General features: G+C 48.0%; 1 protein-coding gene across 2 annotated transcripts in view; it reads right to left on the bottom strand.

The window, feature by feature from the left end:
• Positions 1-22,322, bottom strand: part of Arhgef7 (Rho guanine nucleotide exchange factor 7) — a 108,706-nt gene that overhangs the window by 71,587 nt on the left and 14,797 nt on the right. For both annotated transcript variants that reach the window (XM_059244662.1, XM_059244663.1), the window contains exon 2: positions 2,295-2,381. In XM_059244662.1, coding sequence (XP_059100645.1) covers positions 2,295-2,381 — 87 coding nt within the window. The remainder of the gene's footprint in view (positions 1-2,294; positions 2,382-22,322) is intronic.

Genomic DNA, 22,322 nt, shown 5'->3' with positions numbered 1-22,322 from the left:
TAAGTCCATCCCTGGATCTCAGATGCTGGAAGGAGAGAACCAACTCTCACTTGCTGTCCTCTGACCTCCGACAAGCACCGTGGCATTCTGGAACCCACACACATGCATACACATAGATAAACATAAATAAATACATGCAACCGAGGTTTAAAATAACCAATCCAGTAACAAAACATTAAGTTTCTTTTCCTTAAAGAAATCACTAGGAGCTTCAACTGGAGAGAGCTAGACAGTCTTTCTTACTATCACAATTCAGCCTGAAACAACCTCTTGGGGGAAAAAAACCTTGGTATTAAGTACTAAGAACAAAAGCTAACTTGGAATTTAAGCTGTTTTGTTTCCTGTTTGTAATTTTAAAATGTTTTCTGTCTCCTATCTTTGAGAATTTGGTGGAAATTAAATGTATAAGTCCTAGAATTGCTCAAAGGTACAAGGTCTTTCCCTCGAGGGCTCTTACACACTTTTGTCTGTGGAACACTAGGTCTTTCCCTGTATAGGCCTCTCCCCTCACACAGTCACAAACTGGTGGCTGAGTTAAAACCATTCCTTTCTCCAGGAACTTCCTACAACACAATGGCTGAATAAATTAGGGTTTTGCCTGTGTTGTTTGGTTTTTATTGTCTCCTGGGATAATTATGAGTTTTTAAGTGTGATATATTGACCTTGAAAGAATACTATATTTTCCTCTACTATATTTTTAAGTAACTGGAAGAGATTTTTACTCTTTAAAATCAGCACACAATAAGACATGATTGATTTTTTTCCCCCTTCAAGGGTTAATCTATTTGTTATCACACATGCAACTTCAGACTCATCCTCTCAGTAACCAATACTTGACCTGCTTTGTGTCAAGGGACTGTTCTAGGTGCCTGGGTCAGGCCCAGGTGCCTAGGTCAGGGGCTCTGAGAGCATCTCTGGGCAAGCTCAGAACCATAAGTCATAACAGCAACCAACCTTTGGAAAGCTGCAAACAAGGATGTAATGCTCAATTTCCTTTAAAGCAATTTCTTACAGTTTACACCCTGGTTATCTTAATGCGGAGCATGAGTCTGAAAAATACTGTAACATAAACCAAACCCAGGAGTGTGGAGAGAATGAAATCCTTTCACAAAGGTCAAGAAGTAAAAATTGCTCTCCCACCCAATAAGGAAATTAAGTCATTAAAATGACAAGGCTGACACCACCAAGGAAGCCAATATCCCCATCTTTCAAGAGCTGTGAGGCTTTCTAAAATCGCCCCAGCCACCATCCAATTACCTGCAGCAATTTCGGGGACATCCAAGATAAATTATTAACCAAAACGGTAACACTTTAATCACCACAAATCACTGTATGTCCAATTTCAATTAAATACACTTTCCAAACATGATTGGATAACTTCTGCAATTTCTCCCAAGAAACATACAGTAAAAGACTGTCCTTCCAGGAAAAAAAAAAAAAAAGCTATACGGGGTCATCACAGGGCTGGAGTGCATGTGGTACTACCAACCTTTCACTCGATGAGGTTACAAACATAAATAACAAGATTTACACACAGAAGTGGCTGCAAGCTCATCCACCTGAGCGTTCCTAGCAAAACGCTCTAAAACAGTTTTCTAGATTTACAGTGCTGCCCAGGAATTGAAAAAAAAAAAAAAAAAAAAGGAAAGAGACATCCCTGGAGAGCTGCTACTCAAGGACCACAGAGTGTTCAGCACGAAACATCAGGCAGCAAGGAAAAGACAACCCCGAGGCGTTATCCCCAGAAAGCTGGCTTTACAAGCCCCAGTCTCAAGCCTTATGAATTTTCTAACGCAAGCATTAAGGGTGGAGAATCCAGTCACACCGCCGAATTTCGGGCCTGCAGAGCAGCAGATGAGGACGTGAGACCAGGAGGGGTTTGGCCCTCGCCGGTTTGAGCCTGGACCTTGCCTGACCACCTACTGAGGGCCGAGTCCGACCTGGAAACGATGCTGGGGAATTCCGAGGGCCAGCGTTCAGGACTGGACAGGTGTCCCCGGCCAACGGGGACTACCAACGTGCCACCTGCACACGAGCCAGAAAAACCACTGGTTCTCGTGGAAACCATCACCAGGTGTGGGATCCACCCGCCGGCCACGAGGAGACATCGAGAGGCAGCTTCCCCGGACAAGGAGCCGCGCTCCACACGGGCAGGGAGGCGGCGGCGAGGAGCGGTCGCCCTAGACAGCGACAGCTACCGAGACCCCGACCCCGGCCCCCGGCTGCCCGCGACCCCGGCCTCCTCCACCCTGACCCGGCCTCCCTGACCCCGGCCCGGCCCCGCGCTCACCCACCTCCAGGCGCAGGGACGCCCCGCAGGCGCGCAGGAACTCGCGGATGTTGCTCAGGCACTCGCTCTCGTTCCGCGGCTCCGGGTAGACCTGTAACACACAGCGTCGCTGAGCGGCCCGGACGCCTCATCCGCTCCCTTCCTCGGGCTGCACCAATCTCCGCCCCTGCCCGCACCCGGAAGTGCGCCCGGGGCCGGAAGTGACGTCGTCAAACCGCGCCCCCGCGGGTGCTGAATCTCCAGCCGCCGCTCCTTTTTTCCCCCCAGCCCTGCTCCAGCCCCACGCGCGCCCTCCCTCCTCCTTTCCCGCCCGCCTCCCCCTCTCCACGCGCGCGCCACCTCCTCCAGACCCCGCTTCCGCCTCACGCGCGCCCTCCTCCTCCTCCTCCTCCTCCCTGGCCCGGTTTCCCCGACCACGCGCGCCACCTCCTGGCCCTGCTCCGGCCCTGCCTCCTCCAGACCTCCGCTCCGTCCCTAAGCCATCTCTTGCAGGCCCTCCTCCAACGAGCCACCTCCTTCCTCTCTGGTGGGCTCCCCCACCCTAGGCGTACTGCCTCCCGACCTGCAGCAGTCTAGTAGCCGCACCTCGTCCTCAGTGCACAGAACTCTCCCTCTGCTGCTCCCGCAGCCCCAAGGAGGTCCGCTCTTTCTCACCGAGGCTCCAGGAAGGTGTCATTTTCATTCTAAAGCCATAGCTTAAAATAATGGGCAGGTCGGCATGAAAGTGCCATGATTTCTTTTCCTAAACACAGGCCATGTGCTTTATGAATGATTAACCAGAATAGCCGGCTAGTGTGGGGAAGGCATCAGAGAAAGCTGGTGTTGCTAGCCTGCATCGTGAGCAGCAAGGAATCCGAGAGGCATCCTGCAACGTTTACCACATGTGTTATGTTATACACCCAACCGTGCCAGCCACTAAGGAAAACAGGGGCAGAATCCGTGACTAGAACAATCTAAGACTCCAACAGAAAAGTGTTTAATTCTTAAAAGATTTTAAATCTAAGAATTTATAAAGAAAAATTTCTGAAGTGGATTAGAAGAATTAAATGTCGGTGTTTAAATCATCATCTAGAATTTTAACACTGAAAATATTCAAGATGATTCCTTATAAGGAGAAATCACAGCATCCATCCATTTCGCTCAGGAATACAGTGATCACTTTGCAAAGTGCTTGGGTCTCTTTAAAAAAATTGCAAGTGTTCAGAAACACTGAGAATAATGAGCCCCGACCCTCAGCTGAAAAGTTCTTAGGAATAAAAGGCCCTCCGCATTGTCTTCGTTTGTTTGTTTTTCTTTTGCAAGACACCCATCCATAAAGTCATCACAGACTTATTTGTGAACTTTTACACTTAACCCCAGGATAAATACAGCACATTCTCGTGGACAAGTTGCTTTCCGTGTGCATTCCCTGCTCCAAGTGAGCAAAGCCGTGCTCACTTGCTTTAGTTCTCCAACTGTGAGCAGGTGCCGTTTTCTCACGGTCAGTGCCACGGCTGTCTGCTTATGTACCTTCAGCTGGCAACGGCACTCTTTTAAAGGCCTCCGAACATGCTAAAGTGCTATTAGAGTTCATAAGGTCAAGGAGATAGTGATGTGTTTGTGGAAGAAAAATCTGTTAGATAAGCTTCATCTGGGCCTGAGTTACAATGTTGTTAGCTGTGAGGGAAAAACAGCCCGAAGAAAAGGAGATGTCAGGGGACCAGGCTGCTCCAGAAAGTGCCTGATGAAGCTATGGAGAAGATGGAAAAGCAGCAAAAATGTGGATTCTTGAGATGATGACCAAAAAAAGAATAGACATCATTGGGAGTCTGGAAGCTAAAGAGATTTACAGTTACATTACCCAGGGTCAGAAACACATCTTCTCAGCTATCTGGCTGGCCAGCGTGTTTCAAAACTTGATACATCATGAAAATGTAGAGAGTGGATCTACAGAGAAACAGTTTAGAGAATACCTTGTGTGTTATCTATAACTAAGCCTGTTCTGAAGAACAGGCCTTCCGTGCTGATGAGACTGTCTTGTTACGCACGAATGTTGGGAAACAAACCTGTGTGATGAAAACAGCTTCTCAGACTACTGAGTAAATGGTTCAAGACCATGCAACCTTGCTACATGTGTCAATATCAAGGGCAAATTTTAAATGTAAGCTGCCCCTAATGGGGTACAAAAAACAAATCCTGGGAGCACTTAGGATGAAAAATCTCAACTGCATGCCAGGTCACTCTGAGATGACAAAAAAGCATGGACGGCATCCGAAATACTCTGGGATTGGTTCCACAACTGCTTCATCCCAGACGATGAACACTTTTTTCCAGGGTGAAAAATCTTTACCTTCTGAGTGTTATTAATTTACATAATTCCCCTGTTCATTTCTGTAAAGAACTTTTGACTCCCTCGGTCAGCATAATACAAGCTTTTAAGACACACTACCTGAGCAAGCTGCTACTAAGCTTGCAACTCCAGAGGCCAATGAGGAAACTACCATGTGAGACTACTGGAAATCCATCACCATGTAGCAGGAATCTTAAAAAGTTCTTATTAATAAAATCAAATCCAGAGCCAGGTATTGGGGTGAACTGGAAGATCAGAGAACCAGAACAAGCCATAGCTAACCTCACCTGACCAACTTCTCAGCTGATCTTGTTTCCTCAGACTGGAAGCCTCTGTGTCCTCATATCCGAATGGTTCTCAGCTGAACTGTGCTGCTCAAAACTTAAAAGCTTAACCAGCCAAATGCTTAACCAGCCAAATGCTTCTAGTTTCTGGTCCTCACGCCTTATATACCTTTCTGCTTTCTACCATCACTCCCTGGGATTAAAGGCTCGCTTTCTGGGATTAAAGGCGTGAGTCACCATGCTTGGCTGTATCCTTGAACACATGGATTTCTGCCTCTGGAATGCTAGGATTAAAGGTGTGTGCTACCACTGCCTATCCTCTATGTTTAATATTGTGGCTGCTCTGTCTTTGACCCCAGATAAGTTTATTAGGGTGCACAATATTTCGGGGACCACAATACCACCTCATCACCATATGCATATCAGTTATGTTGGCCCAGCCTGGGACAGCATCAATCTGGCTATCATCAGTAACTATTAGGAAACGTTTGGCCAAGTTGCCTTAACGATTTTGAAAGTATGACAGAAAATATAAGTAATAGCATCAAAGTCATACTGAATAGTGCACAGCAAATGAGTGGAGAGTATTTGGCAACAGGAAGGAAAAAGAAATAGGAGATTTGGGCAGGAAAGGCACTAGAACCCACCAACCAAGTCCTGGAAATGATAATCCAACATGGCATCAGAGCAAGCACTGTCAGCCAAGATAACACAAATTGTCCAAAATAGCAGGGTGGAACTCAGCCTTGGGAAAAATATTCTGTGACGTGAGGCGATGTGAGCCCGTGCTTGAATGCAGCCTCACCTCCGCTGCGTTTGTCCCCTCATTCAAAGATGTGAGGTGACAAGCCAAACGGACAAGCCTGAGCAGGGTCTCAAGCCTTCAGCCAGTCTGATAGGGACTGTAACAAATGCCAAACTCCTAGGGAAGAGCCATCTTTGTCCACATCTCCCCTTTCTGCTGAACCAATTTCAGTCTCCCCATGTGGACTTACAGGCAAGCCAAGGTCAAAGGTCAAAGCACACTCGTCTTGAAGCTACAGTGCAATTTTAGTCAATATTTTCACGAAGCCAACTGCATGTTATTTGCAAAGTACTTTTCTCAAGAGTTTATTTGCATTCCTACTGTATAGTGCCCAGCATATGGGCACAGTGCTGTGTTTACTGTCTGATCATGAGCGTTCTGTGTTTGTGTGTACATATGACAAACTCTTACCGCCATGGTCTGGTAGAGTACCTAGTGCTGCTCTTGAGATGATGTTTTATTACAAGTAAATGCATCCCATTTATAGCATATATCCTCAAAAAAATGCACATGTATTCATTGGTTGACAGAATACTGTGACCAGCTGCGTGCACGCATGCTCACACCCACAAGTACATACAAATTAAGAACAAAAGATCTGTATTCTGACCAGTCTCCTGGGTTCCTAATTCTGTATGTCCCCCAAGAACAATGTTACAGTCACCGGCAGTTCAATGTTTGAGATAACTTTATAAACTGTAACTACCACAAATAATGAGAACCATCTCTTTTCTACATTTGACTTTTTATGATGAATATATAAAATAATGGAAACAACGTTCTTGAATGTTGGTAATTGTTAACTATAAAAACAAAAATTGCCAGGCAGTGGTGGCGCACGCCTTTAATCCCAGCACTCGGGAGGCAGAGGTAGGCAGATCTCTGTGAGTTCAAGGCCAGCCTGGTCTACAAAGCGAGTTCCAGGAAAGGCGCAAAGCTACATAGAGAAACCCTGTCTCAAAAAAAACAAAAAAAAAAAAATTACTTGGAGAGATATATCTTAATGAGAAACGTGAGGACTTTTAATTACACTCACCTGTGGGGGGGGGGCATGTGTGTCACGTGTGTGTGTGTGTGTGTGTGTGTGTGTGTGTGTGTGTGTGTGTGAGTGTGTGTGTGTGTGTGTGTAAGCGAAGGACAAGCTGTGGCCATCAGTTCTCGGCTTCCACCATGGAAGTCTCAGGAATCGAACTCGGGTGATCAGTCTTGGTGGCAGCTGCCTTTACCCACGGAGGTCTCTCACCAGCCCAGGTTTTTTGTTCAGCCATGGATCACACCACTTTGCTAGAGTGACAGCCCATTCTTTCCCAGCTTGTTCTCTCCATGCATACTGAGAAGCCATCCATAGCGAGGAGCACATGGACATGGGAGTTCTGTGATGGAACTTCATTCTTGGACACTGCGTGAGTGACAGCCAAACTCCAAACAGGGCCTATTACACATTCAGAGACTTCAGTGTTAAAGCTTCATTAGAGGCTCCTACCATCTCTGTGCAAGCGAGGGATTAAAAAACCTGAGTCACAGAATTCCTGTCGTTGGGGGTTACTGAAGTCTTAACATCCTGGGTGTTCCACTTTGGTTTTTTTTTTTCTTTTTGATATTTGCATGTTTCTGATTGTCTCTTAGGTGACAGGAAAGATTTTCATCTTTTAGCAGTATGTCCGAGGAAGGCGGAAAATGAGTGAAGGTCTGCCTTTTTGTGTGAGGTCAGAGAAGGAATCTTATGAAAGGAGAGGGGGACAGCCAAACTGGCTGTGTGTCTTCATAGTCACAGGCTCCTTTTTGTGGACACACAAGCTGAGGCTCTGTCCATGGGTTGCCTTAAAGCTTCCTTCCTAGCGTAACTCTTTAAAAAGTCTGGTTCATGCACATGGGTGCATGTCCCTAGAACACCAGGGAACATACAGATGTTTGGAAAACTAAGAGTCAACAAACATGTCACCGAGGATAAGTCACTTGACTCCCATAGGCCTACTTCCTTATCTCCAATTCAAGGCTAATTGCCTAGTTGAGTTCTTGGATCAAGTAGATAATAAATTAATCCAGCAATATTTAATGTGCCTCAACTTCACAGCAGATCACATAATTTTGAAAATAAAGCACAGTTCCGGCTGCTTGAGAGAGTGGCAGGCATATGTCACTTGAGCTGATGAGTTTGAGTCCAGGCCACACAGCAAGACACCGTCTCCAGATTGGGGGAGGGGGCAGCTATGTCATCTCGGAAGTCTGTGGTGTTTTCCAAATGTACGTAGTCAAGGGCAACGGAGATTATAGTGAAAAAAAATCTAGGATTATTACAAGACAGAGCAGCATGGAACAGTCCCTCATGGACACTTTGCACACGGTCAGTGAACAAATGAGAAACCGACTCAAGCCATCACGGAGAGGCACATTAAACCCTAGCTAACACTGCACGCCAGCGAAGGGAGCGTGTGGACAAGGCTGACCACGTCAAGGCTGCAAAGCCACCGATTCTCATGCCTGACTCGTGGGAGTGGGACTGGAGGGCACAGCTTCCTCCAAAGCTAAACTTGTTTCTACCCTAGGACTCGGCAGTTGCTCACCCAGGAGAAAGCGTTCACCAAAAGCCCATGTAAGAATGCTCACAGCCAGCAGGGCAGTGGTGGCGCACGCCTTTATTCCCAGCACTCGGGAGGCAGAGCCAGGTGGATCTTTGTGAGTTCGAGGCCAGCCTGGTCTACAGAGTGAGATCCAGGAAAGGCACAAAGCTACACAGAGAAACTCTCTCTCGAAAAACTAAAGAAAAAAAAGAAAAAAAAAATGTTCATAGTCATTTGCTTCCTAATTAGCAAGGCCACCAAGCAAAGGACTTTGCATGCACTCCAGAACAACAGAGACCTGACCACTTGCTCTGCCCGGGTCACATCCCAGATTCTCCACAATAAGAACTTGCAAGCTTTTCACCAGGACCTAATCAGAAATCGTCTCAAAACCTTCTGGTTTCCAAAGAAATAGTTTTCATGCTCGATATTTGGTCCAAGTGTGTCTGATATGAAAATTGGCCACCTAGTAACGCTGAAACCACAGTCCAGAACCTCCGCAGCTGCCCAGCTTCTCCTCCACTCTTCACCAGCTGCTTCTGGCAGTGAGCCCCTCCCCCACAGTCTCAACAAAGTGCCAGCGAAGGCAGCTGCCTCAGACAGACAGTTGGACAGTGTCTAAGGAGTTTGTAGGCAAGCCGTATGAGAAGGCAGGACAGGCAGGTCAGCAGGGCTGTGAGCAGGCCAGGCACTTGCTGCCGGAGAAACCAAGATCAAAGGAAAAAGTTGTTCGTGCCGCCGCAGCAGCAACAACCCATTACCCAGCATTCCTAGTCTCGGGGTTCTCACTGCACAAAGCCATTGTGTGTATGTGACACCTGACTCTGATGCCCAGCCAGGCTTGGACATAAGAACTGTCAAAGGACTGAGGTTCCCGGGAGGTGCTCAAGATACCTGGAGAGCGAATAAATTAAATCGTGAATTAAGCTGGGGAAGGAATATTCCAGTTTTCTCCAACATGGAGAGTCACTGAAGCTCCCAACTCCAGAACAAAGGTCCTACTCTGTCATCAATGATCTTGCCACCCAGTGGGGAAGATCACTATGTGCTCTGAACCCTGTACCTCTCTGTGCCATCCACCACATGGCAGGACCCACTTGAGCACACCTCAGCTCCGTTAGACATCCAGCCCTAATGCCAACCTGCTGGCACCTCACAGTAAATAGCCAAGATCAGCACCTGTGCACCTAATAAACTTAATTGTGTGGGTTGAAGTAAGTGCAAAAACCTTCCCGTGGAAAAGCTAGAGCAAACAGCGGAGGGAGCTCTTATTTCACTCCAGGAGGTGACATCACCTGCCTCAAACTATCCGCTGCAGGCTTCATCAGCCCGCTCTGTGTCTGTGAAGGGATGGCCTCTCAGGCCCTGCTCCCTGGCCTCGTGGGGGTTCACGAGCCAGCAGGAGGTCCTGGCAGGAAATGGGAAGACGCATCTGTCTAGACACTGGTGGTACTGGCTACATGATGTGCTGGTGTTAGCTCACAGAGCTGTGAGCATCTCGTCCCAGTTATGCGCTTAGTGACATCACACTGGTACCCAGGAATCAACAAACATAACTCAGGGTCCCCACCACCGAAAGCCGGTTGTTAAGCATTCACACCACACCCGGATTTTTTGAAGCCCAGCTCTGGAGTCTATTCTACACTCTACACTCAGTCCAGAAACCCTGCTCTACACTGGCCCCTACAGGCCTAGGAGGAGTAAAGCCTTCTTAGATACTCTTCACAAATGGGCTTTTCCGGCCTCATCTGTTTAATGCCATCTGTTTTCTACAGAAACCCTGACCTGGAGAGCTTCCTGGTGGCGGTATGATGCTTCCACAAGATGGACCACCACCACACAGCACCCAAGAGATAGCGCCATGATGGTGCAAGCCTGTACCAGCAGCACACAGGAGGTAGAGGCAGAAGGAGATTGAGTTTAAGGTTGGACTGGGGTACACAGCAAGGCCCTTCCCCCATAAAAAAAACCCCTAGCTTTCTTTATATAACCAACAAGAAACATGAAATACAGTGTGGACACTACTCACTTTTATGATAAAATTGTGTGTAAGTGCCCAGAAAAACATGCAGTTTCCACAAACGGTGCCAACAGCAGATGCCCTCCAGAGGAACAAGGCAGAAGGCTTCTTCTAACTGTGCACTTACTGTACTCATTAGTAAATAAACTAAACAGAGAAAGGACCGTGACAACCCCGAACCCGCCACTCTTTCCCTCCGGTCAACATGCCTCCCCTGTCATAAACTGTCCTCAAGTACAAAGCCACCTCTTGTAGGGATGGATCCCTGTGGAGCAGGTCTCTGTCACTCCAGGCTGAGAGGGAAACCCTACTTTACTGCTGGAGTCCGTTTCACACTCTCCAGCTCGCCAGTCCATCATCACAGCGGCCCCTTTTAACCCAGCTAGGCTGCAGCAGGGTCTCACTCCTCCCAAGAACTCTAGGCTTACACTCCAACCTGGCATGGAGTGAACAACATGTGGGCAGAACTCCCAGGCCGTCTACGGACAATTCTCCCAAATCCACTGGAAAGCAAGTGGAGCAGCGAGCAGAAATCTCCAAGATTTTCTTGCTAACTACCAAATAAAGTCCTTCTCAAAACTATGTACCTTAGCAAGAAAGTTTATTGGAAACGATGTCTTTAATAATGCATATTTTTCTTCTGCTTTTTGTTCCCAATATATTCCAAATCCCAGCTCCCAGATGAAATGCCACAGCCACCAGGAGGAAGACTACATGTTTTCCAACTGGATAAAACTGGCCACACTAAAACGAGTGGTAGCGGACACACAGCCTCCAGTCCCACCCTAATTCAGAAATGCCAGAGATGTGACACACTGGGAGTTGACCCAGACTATGCTGCTTGAGTTAACCACATTCCCAGGAACCTGGTTCCCACCAACCCTCCAAGCATGCCCAGTCCCACAGGGAGGTGGCTGCCATCAGGCATACCGATGACAAAAATGGATAAGAAAATATTTAAAGATAAAACATTGATCACATGACCCACAAGAGCATTCTCCCAGAAATGCTACATGAACAGGCCGCAGAGTGTGAACTGTTAAGTGAAAGAAACCTGGAAAGGACCGGTACCCTACTTTAATACCCAACGGTGTGGCCAGAATAAGCCACTGTGAGGGTTCACTCCACTCCTCCATGGAAGCCACTCTTGTCCACTCAGGGATCTTTAGACAGAAAAGCTGAGGAGAGTCATGGGTCAAACCGAGTCAGTGGTCAGAGGCTCCCCTTGAAGTTTTAGCTGCTCGCGCTGAGTAGCCATACTCTGTCATCTGTCCTCGTGGGTTTGGCTTAGTGAATGCCCAAGAATGGCAGGATGGCGTCGGGAACCTAAGTGGCTGATTGCTTCCTCTTTTTTAGGGCATGTATTTGTTTTTATTTATGTGTATGAGGGTGTGCCTGCATAAAGTGATGTGTACCCGGGTGCACAGTGCCCTCAGAGGACAGGGGGTGGCAGGTCCCCTGGAACTGGAGTTTCAGGCGGCTGTGGGTGCCGGGAACCAAACCTGGGGCCTCTGCAAGAGCAGTAAGTGCTCTTCGCCTCCGAACCATCTCTCCAGCCCCTGCTTCCTTCCTCCACGTCTGTGCTATTTGGAATCCTTTCATGTCTATTTCTTCTCCTGCTCATTGTATCTTAAAGTGGCGCTGACAACATTTCTAACTCTCCGTTTGACATATAGCACAGAAAAGTCATAGCCGCTCCTAAAGATGTGATAATTAATCCTCTTTGTCAACCTGACGGCATTTAGAATCACTCACTAGTCAAACCTCTGAACACATACAGAGAGGTGTTTCCACGAAGGCTACCCTGAGGTGAGAAGACCTTAAACACGTGTAGCGCCAGTCTGGGATGCCAGACTGAATGAAAAAGGGGTGGGGAAGAAAAACTGCATCCATCTCCCTACTTCCTGACTGCAGACACAGTGTGGCCAGCCGCCTTCTGCTCCGGCCGCCACAGCTGAGGGGCTCCTGCTCTCATGCCCTCCCCACCACGATGGACTGGACCCTTGAACTGCAGACCAAAACAAACCCCTCATTCCTTGGGCAACTGCCTTCCAAGAAAGAGAAGGGAGGGAGGCGCATCCTGCGCATGTGCTCAGCCCTGCTCCGACTGTCTCACCAGCGACCCAATGTCCCAGCTTGGTCAGGCACACCAGGGTGGGCACACACCTCCTCCTCAGCAGTGTTTTATGTGACATTTGGTTTGCCTTGGCTCCTCATATTTACAAGTAGACATCAGAAAGCCACATCTGAAAGGATTGCTATTGGCTCAGGACCCCCAAGACCAAGTTCTCAGCACAAAGGAGATTTACTTGCTCCAGAGGCACAGGGGGAAGAGAATGATAGACAAAGACAGGAGATAGAGGATGAGGGAGAAGGGGAAGGGACAAGGGAGAGGGAGCAAGGCTCTTTGTCCCAGAGGATAAAGGACTGTCTGGATAGAGAGGAGACAGACGTGACCCATAGGCAAATAGTTTATAAAGGTAAAAGGGGAAACCCCGTGTTAGGATGAGGTTTTAACTTTAATTGGGCATGTTAATTAGGTGAGCCAAAGGGGGCTTTTGACTGCTGAACTTCAATATTTTGATAGCTGGACCTTGGTAGTCAGCCTCGGGGAGGAGGAAGTGGCCAAATAAGGGAACGGGTCTTGATGGCTAGCTTCAGGAATGTCATCTAATGGTGTTTTAGCAAATCAGAGGGAATCGGGAAGAAGGGCAAGGCCTGTCAGAGCCATGTTTGCCACGCTTGGGCTGGCTAGAGTCCCTTCAACGTCCAAGGAGGCAACCTCGTTGTGCCTTTCCTAACAGGGACTTGGAAGGAACAGCACACAGGCAGAGCAGGCATGCAGTGGACAAGAGACAGCGTGACCCACAGAGCCCCTCAGGAAGATGGCTGACTGTGAGCTGGGAACAGCTGAGGATGTGTAGAGCAAAGCACAGCTCTAGAAATAGCAAGTGGGCCCTGTCCTGGAGGAAGGCCAGGATGAGAAGGGTGGGAAGTGACACCGGCCTAGCATGCTTGCAAACTAACCTCCACCCCTTGCAGGACAGAACTCAAGGCCAGCTGGGACTTTACTACTATCAGGAGTGACCAAGGAGGGATAAAAGGCCACTGACCCCTGGACCTCAGGTGTCAGCACCGTGTGTCGGAAGAAGGGCACAGCTGTGAGAGAGTACAGTGTGCAGCATCCTAGGAAACTAGACTTTGCTAGAAACACACTTAGAAAAATTGATCTTCGCTGGTTAAAAATAAGGTTGATGCCAGGCGGTGGTGGGCCACGCCTTTAATCGCAGCAACTGGGAGGCAGAGGCAGGAGGATCTCTTTAAGGCCAGCCTGGTCTATAAAGTGAGTTCCAGGAGAGCCAAGGCTGTTACACAGAGAAACTCTGCCTTGAAAAACCAAAAAAAAAAAATGAATTTAATTTAAAAAATAAGGTTGCCAGTGAACATGGGATATTTCTTCTGTCCATGTTTCCATGACTGAGACATCCCACTGCTTATAACTTGACTGTCACCCTCGATCCTCTGCCCAAAATTCTTTAAAGTGCCCCCACAGGACTTAAAGAAAAAGCCAAAATCCTTAGAGAGAATGAAAGACAAGCCACAGACTGGAGAAAAATATTTGCAGAACAGGCATCCAACCAAAGACCTCTATCTTGAGGTTGGAGAGATGTCTCAGCAGTGAAGAGCACTGGCTGATCTGGAAGAGGACCCAGGTTTGATTGCCAGCAGACACAATGGCAACTCACAACCATCTGTAACTCCAGTTCCAAGGGTTCGAACACCCTCTCTGTCCTCTGAGGGCACTGTACACAGTGATGCACAGACACACATGCAGGCAAAGCACCCATACACATAAAATAAAACAACAACAAAAGATCTACATCCGAAATATAGGAAGAACTCTTAAAAACCCAACAACTAGAAAACAGATAGCTCCGGTTAGACAAGGACCACTTGTGGAAGATGCTTTCTCTTTTCCATTGTACATTTCTGGCTGCTTTGTAAAAAACAATTGGGTGTCTATAGGTGTGTGATCTACATTTGGTCTTCAATTTGATCCCATTGATCAACATGTCTGTTTTCATGCCAATACTATGTGGTTTTTATTACTGTAGTTCTATAGTTCAGCTTGAAATCAGGGATGATGATACCGCCTAACATTCTTTTATTATTCAATATTGTTTCAGCCACCCTGGATTTTTTGCTTTTCCATACAAGGTTGAGCATTGTTCTTTCAAGGTCTCTAAAGAATTGCACTGAGATTTTAATGGGGATTGCATTGAACCTGTAGATTGCTTTAGTGAGATGGCCATTTTTACTATGTTAATCCTATGGATCCATGAGCGTGGGAGATCTTTCCTTCTCCTGATATCTTCTCCAATGTCTTTCTTCAAAGACTTGAAGTTATTGTCATGCAATTCTTTCACTTCCTTGGTTAGTTACCCCAAGATACTTTATATTATTTGTGGCTATTGTGAAGGGTGTTGTTTCCCTAATTTCTTTCTCAGCCCATTTATATATAGAAGAGCTACTGATTTTTTTTTCAGTTAATTTTGTATCCAGTCACTTTACTGAAGGTGTTTATCAGCTGTAGGGTTCTCTGATAGAGTTTTTGGGGTCATTTATATATTCTATCATATCACCTGCAAATAGTGATTCTTTGACTTCTTCCTTTCCAATTTGTATCCCCTTGATCTCCTTTTGTTGTCCTACTGCTCTAACTAGAACTTCAAGTACTATATTGAATAGAAATGGAGAGTGGACAGCCTTGTCTTGTTCCTGAAGGTGAAATTGCTTTGGGTTTCTCTCCATTTAATTTGATGTTGGCTATAGGCTTGTGCTGTGGGATGGTCTGTATGTCAAATGCTCTGATTGGTCAATAAATAAAACACTGATTGGCCAGGCAGGAAGTATAGGCGGGACTAACAGCGAGGAGAACTGAGAGAACAGAAAGGTGGGAGGAGATACGGCCAGCCGCCACCATGACAAGCAGCATGTGAAGATGCCGGTAAGCCACAAGCCATAGATTTATAGAAATGGATTAATTTAAGATGTAAGAACTGGATAGCTAGAAGCCTGAGCCATTAGGCCAAACAGTTTAAACAATATAAGTCTCTATGTGTTTACTCGGTGGGTCAAAGTGGCTGTGGGATTGGCGGGTAAGAGAGATTTGTCCTGACTGTGGACCAGACAGGACTGGAGAAAACTCCAGCTACAGGCTTGCTGTAACTTGCCTTTATTTTGTTTATGTATCCTTGTATCCCTGATCTTGCCAACACTTTTATCATGAAGAGGTGTCAGCACGTAGAAGAATGCAAATAGATTCATATCTTTCATCCTGCACAAAACTCAAATCCAAGTAGATCAACATAAAACCAGACACATTGAACCTGATAGAAGAGAAAGTGGGAAATAACCTTGAACGAATTGGCACAGGAGACAACCTCCTAAATAGAATAGCACAGGCACTAAGATTGACAATTAATAAATGGGAGCTCATGGAACCAAAATGCTTCTGTAAGGCAAAGGACACCATCAATAGGACAAAATGGCAGCCTACAGAATGGGAAAAGATCTTCATCAATTCCACATCTGACAGAGGACTAATATCCAAAATATATAAAGAACTCAAGAAACTAGACATCAACAAACCAAATAATTCAATTAAAAAATGGGGGGGGGGCAGATCTAAACAGAGAATTCTCAACAGAAGGATCTCAAATGACTGAGAAACAAAGAATTGTCCAACATCCTTAGCCACCAGGGAAATGCAAATCAAAACAACTTTGAGATTCCATCTTATACTTATCAGAATGGCTAGGATCAAAAACACAAGAGACAGCTCATGCTGGAGAGGATGTGGAGTAAGGGGAACACTTCTCTATTGCTGGTGGGAGTGCAAACTTGTACAGCTACTTTGTAAGTCAGTGTGGAGGTTTCTCAGAAAACTGGGAATCAATCTACCACAAGACCCAGCTATACTACTCCTGGGCATATACCCAAGGGATGCTCAATCATACCACAAGGACACATGCTCAACTATGTTCACAGCAGCATTATTCATAATAGCCAGAAACTGAAAAACAACCTCAATCAAAGAATGGATAAAATGTGGTACATTTATACAATGGAGTATTGCTCAGCTGTTTTAAAAAATGACATCATGAAATTTACTGGTAAATGGATGGAACTAGAAAAAAAATCATCCTGAATGAGTTAACCCAGACCAAGAAAGGAAAATATGGTACGCACTCATTTATAAGTGGATATGAGCTGTAAAGTGAAGGATAGACATGCTACAATCCACAGACCAAGAAATACTAAGTAACAAGGAGAGATGCATTGATCTCCCTGGAAAGGGGAAATAGAAGAGATTTTGTGAGTGGATTGGGGGGTGGGTGGGAATAGGAACAGGAGGGATGGGGGTGGAGAGAGAGAGTACTGGGAGAGACAACCAGAATTAGGAGACATTTGAAGGGTAAGGTAGAAACCTAGTGCAATGGAAACCCCCTAGAATCTACCAGGATGACCCTAGTGACGCCTCCTAGTAATGGGGGACATGGAGCCTGAACCAGCCATCTTCTGTAACCAGGCAAGGCCTCCAATGGAGGGACTGGGACACCAACCCAGCCACAAAACCTTCGACATACAATTTGTCCTGTCTGCAAGATGTGCTGGGGTAAAGGTGGCACAGAACTTGTGGGAGTGGCCAACTAATGACTGGTCCAGCTTGAGACCCATGCCAAGAGAGGGGGCCAGGCCTGACACTGACCTAGGAAGGTCAGGAACCAGTGGCTGGATAGCCCAGAGACGTAGGTTAGAGCCAAACACGACTGGCCATAAATAAATAAATAAACAAAATAAACAGATGAAGTGATTCCTAATGATATTCTGCGATACTCATAAACCAGAGCCTAGCATAATCATCATAGAGAGGTTTCATTCAACAACTGATGGGAGCTGATGCAGAGACCCACGGCCAAACATTAGTTGCAGCTCAGAGAATCCTGAGGAAGAGGGGGAGGAAGGACTGTAGGAGCCAGAGAGGTTGAAGACACCACAAGAACACAGCCCACAGAATCAACTAAGCAGGGCTCACTGGGGCTCACAGAGACTGAACTGACAATCAGGGAGCCTGCATGGGTCTGTGCTAGGTCCTCTACATATATGTTATGATTGTGTTCATATGGTTAACATATACGTTAAGCTTGGTGTTCCTGTGGGACTCCTAACAGTGGGAACAGGGGCTGTCTCTGACTCTTTTACGCACTTTTGGGACCCTTTTCCTCCTACTGGGTTGTCTTGTCCAGCTCTGATATGAGGATATGTACCTAGTCTTATAGTAACTTGATAGACCATGTTTGGTTGATATCCCTGGGAGACCTGCTTTTTCCTGAAGGGAAGTAGAGGAAGAGTGGATCTTGGGGAAGGGACTGTGGGGGAGGGGCTGGGGAGACAGGAGAAAGGGGAAACTGCAGTTGGGACGTAATATATGAGAGAATTAATTAATTAGTTAATTTTAACAAAGAAAATAAATAGCTCAATTTAAAAGATGGGCTTAAAGGGGCGAGAGAGACGGCTGGGCTGTTAAGAGCACTGTCTGCTGCTGCAGAGGACCCAGGTTCAAGTCTCAGCACCCACATCACAGTGGTCTTAACTACAGTTCCAGGGACTCCAGTGCCCTCTTCTGGCCTCTACCTGCACTGCATGCGCATGGTACAAAGGCATATGTTCAGGCCAAACACTCACTCACACACGTGAAAGACCTGAACAGACAGGTCACCAAAGAAGGCTCGCTGGCACCAAGTGTGTCTGTCAGCTTCCCACGACTGTGACAAATATCCGAGATACACCACACGTCCTGAAGAGGGAAGGTTTGCTGCACTCAGAGTTCCAGTCTTCCGTTCTTGGGTCCCATCGTTTTCCGTCTTGTGTGAACACGGCCCATGACAATAGGCAGAGGAAGCTATGCAGTCACGGCAGCAGAGAGAGGAAGAGCAAAGGACCAAGGACTTGCCTCCCCTTCGGGAGCACGCCTCCAAAGGTCAGGCCCCACCTCTTAAAGGTCCCACCACCTTCCAAGGCCACTGGTGACCGAGCTTCAGGCCCTGAGGGACAGCTTTAAGCAAGCATATGGAAAGTGCTCCCCAGCACATCTTCAAGGCAATGCAAACTCAGACCCGGAAGCCCTGCTGCACACCTACGGGGTGATAAAACCCAGAGCAGACACCACCGAGTGCAGACGAGGCCGGGGCAACCCGGCACACCACCAAGTGGCACGTCATGCTGGAAGGCTAGTTGGTTGATTCTTACACACTACATAGTCTTACTGCAAGATCCAGAACGTGTGCACGCTGCCCGTCTGTGTCTATCCACACAGGAGCCTGCAGTGACATCTGGCTGGAAGCAGCCCGGGGGTGCTCCAGGAGGCAAGTTGGGAAACAGTGGTGATTCCCACAAAACATCGCTCAGCAACCAGCTCCTAAGAAACTGCACCATTGAGCCATGAAAGGAGGGAGGAAGCTTTGACTGGTTGTTTTGTTTCTTGTTGTTGTTCGGTTGGTTTTTGTCAACTTGACAAAAGCTAGGGTCATCAGCTAAGAGGGAAGTTGAGAAAATGCCCCACCAGATGGGCCTGTGGGCATATCTGTGGTGGCATTTTCTAGATTAATGAATGCTTGGGAGGGCCCAGCCCACTGTGGGTGATAGTACTGGGTGCTGTAAGAAAGCAGACTGAGCCGGGCCGGGTGGTGGTGGTGGTGCACGCCTTTAATCCCAGCACTCGGGAGGCAGAGGCAGGCGGATCTCTGTGAGTTCTAGGCCAGCCTGGGCTACAGAGTGAGTTCCAGGAAAAGCGCAAAGCTACACAGAGAAACCTTGTCTCAAAAATAACCAAAAAGAAATCAGACTGAGCATGCCATGAAACGCAAGCCAGGAAACAGTGTTCCTCCATCGCCTCTGCTTCAGTTCCTGCCTGTGTGTTCCTGCCCTGACCTCCCCACAGTGATGGGGGGGTGACCTGGGAGTCGTATATAAACCCTTTCCTCCCCAGGTCGTTTATCACGGCAACAGAATCACACTGAGACAGGCCTCAGTGCGTATCAGAAGATGATACCTGGAAAAACCACTGTGCATCCACCTTGGCCAGGTCCAGAAGAGAGATGCGGGAGACATTTGAAGATCAGCAGCTGCCTGTGGCCGTAAGGGGATGAGAGAAGGCAAGGATCTGAGGGCGGTGGAACTGTGCCCTGGGATGCCATGAAGTGGATGTGTACCATTATAGACTTGTCAAGACAGGGGCACAGAGTGCCGCCTAAGGAAACTGTGGCCTTCGGTTACTAATTGCTATCATCTGAATGTCTCTGCAGCTCACGCGGCCATCTGCCCCCCTGAAGGGCTGACAGCCACAGCAGGAGTGGGTGTCTAATGAAAGGGGGGTCTGGCCCGCCTCTCTCTGCCCTTCTGTCACGCTGTGGCGTGCCACAAAAGCTCCTGCCCAGGGCAGCCCTGGGATTTTGAACTTGGCAGCCTCTAGCCTCGGGTTCAGCAAGCTTTGACTACTGATCTCTGCTGCAACAGAGGAAAACCAAGACACTAGTCAAGGATCAATATTTGCCATTAATTGGATCAGGTGCATCACGCCTACAGGAGATGCTGAGATGGGGAAGGCGGCGGGGGACGAGGGGAGATGCTCCACGTTTCTGGAAACCTCAAGCCGCTCTAAAAAGGTCTGGTCACAGCCAGCCCCTCCAGCTCCCACCTTGATGACATCAGCCCGCTGCTGTGTCACTCCCGGGGCCCTGCTCTTCCTGGGCCTGGCCAAGCCCCTCCTGCCTTAAGACCTTCATGCTTACTATCCTGCGTGCCAGATCACTCTCCTCCAGGGCATCCAGGCAAGTTTCTGCTCAAATGACTCATCTCAGGAACAGCTCTCCTGACTTCCTGATGCAAACTGCCCTGTTATCCATGCTCTCCCCCCGACCCCATTCTGTTTTCCTCCTTGACACTAGTCACTGGCAAACACTGACTTTACAAGAGTATCCCTCTGCACTCAGCTACAGTATAAGCTCCATCATCAAAACAAATGATCTAGGGGTAGGGGGCTGTCTTAGTTACTCTTCTGCTGATGTGAAGAGACACCATGACCACGGCAGTTTATAAAAGAAGGCATTTAATTGCGGGCTTGTGTGCAGTTTCAGAGGGTTAGGATCCACGACCATCATGGTAGGGAGCATGGTGCTGGAGCAGTAGCTGAGAGCTAACATCTTATCCACGGGTCAGAGGCAGAGAGAGATATACTGAGCCTGGGGTAGGCATCTGAAACCTCCAAGCCCACCCCCCACCCCCAGTGACAACACCCCTCTAATAAGGACACTCTCCCTAAACAGCCCACCAACTGGGAACCAAGCATTCCAATATATGAGTCTATGGGGGCCATTCTCATTCAAACCACCACAGGGACCAATATAACTGAATGTGGCATGTATAGGCACTTTATGTATTTTTTCAGTGAATTAGGAAATTAAGGACCAGTATCTCTTAAAAGCCTCGAAATACCACAATCCTTTGGACCACCTGGAAGACCTTTAGACTAACTGAACTAGCTGGAAAGGACATGCTCCCACCCACCAAGCTGCCTGCTGGCTGTGCAGTGAGCTCCGGGTTCCAGCTTCTGGGAGCTGTCACCCATGCCGGGGTGGGCTTTGGAGATGTCGCTGTCTCTGAGTCATTTCTGCTCCTGTAAGTGACCTCTCACCCATAGTCCTGTAAGCAATCACAATAAACTCACTGGTCCACCAAATCAGACTTCGGTAGTATCCTTACTTTGGTCTGTCGTGGGCTTCTTATCTTCAGGGTGTAGACGTGTGTTGTGTCTCCCCAGGAAAAGTTTTGTCACACAGCACATGCCCACACTAGGTCTGGGGCTCCATTTCCTGCAGGAGCATCAAGGTATCGGTGCAGCCTGAGATGCCAAGGGAGCTTCGGTTTCAGCGCATCCCTCTATCGCTGAGGAGAATCGCTGGCTCCCCATGGGGTCCCCTGCCAGCTGGCCTCATCACCTGGCCTTGTCCAGCTCCTGTGGCCGGCACTTTATACGGCCACCCCTGAGGTCTGCATATTTCACCGGGCTGAGTTTCAGGTGGGGGACTCTATGTAGACCTCCGCCACTCGGATATTTCAGAGATGAGAAAGAGAGTGCGAGACGGCGGGAGAGAGATGCGGATTTAGAGCAGCCGTGAAGAGCCGCAGAGCCAGGTTGGACCAGAGGCAGACTTAGACAGAGAAGAAGGGTGAGCAGAGCATCCGCCCACGCTCACACGTGTCCGCTCAGCTCACGGCAGCTCCAGGAGAGGGCAACAGCCTGGCTGCTCTCTCGTCTTCCCTCATGTTTACTCAGGTCACATTCTCTGTCGGGCTGAGCCCATCTATCTGCAGACGTGGCCTCTGTTTAGCAGTTCGGTCTTCGGTCACCTCGGCTCCACTTCTGAGCCCATTCTGGGAGACTTGCTTTGGTGGCTCTTTCTTCGGATCTGTAATCTTCGCCGGTGGTTTCTTGTTCTGAAGCCTGGTTTTTCTGCTGAGATGGTCTTTCTCGTCGGTCATTTCTCAAAGTCTCCTCACGATGGCCCTCTTGGAATTCCCCAGACACGGCTCTAGAATCCTCTCAATAGACAAAAGTTGACCACAGGATCTCAAGGACCCCGTGAGAGCGTCCACACTGACCAGAGCTAAGGCTCGGTGGCACCTGATCTTCCTGTGCACAGGAGTGTTCTCCTGCGGTTAGATGGGACGCGTACTGTCAAGTGTCTCCGTTCATGGAGTCTCAACAGAGGCTAAACTGTACAGTTGGGGTGACCTCCAGAGAGTCCTAGGCTTGATGGGAACCACAAGTCCAGCTTGAGCCAAGCCCCACTAGCTGCCTGAGACCTGCAGAAAACCAGGACAGCCCAGAGCAAGGACAACCAGCCCCATGTCCCTAGAGGCAGTGTGTGCACGAAGCCTGACTACACATCACAGAGCGAAATGTGTCAA

This window comes from Peromyscus eremicus, chromosome 17, assembly GCF_949786415.1.
Source record: "Peromyscus eremicus chromosome 17, PerEre_H2_v1, whole genome shotgun sequence".
Classification (NCBI taxonomy): Eukaryota; Metazoa; Chordata; class Mammalia; order Rodentia; family Cricetidae; genus Peromyscus; species Peromyscus eremicus.
This window is presented reverse-complemented; position numbering and strand designations above follow the sequence as displayed.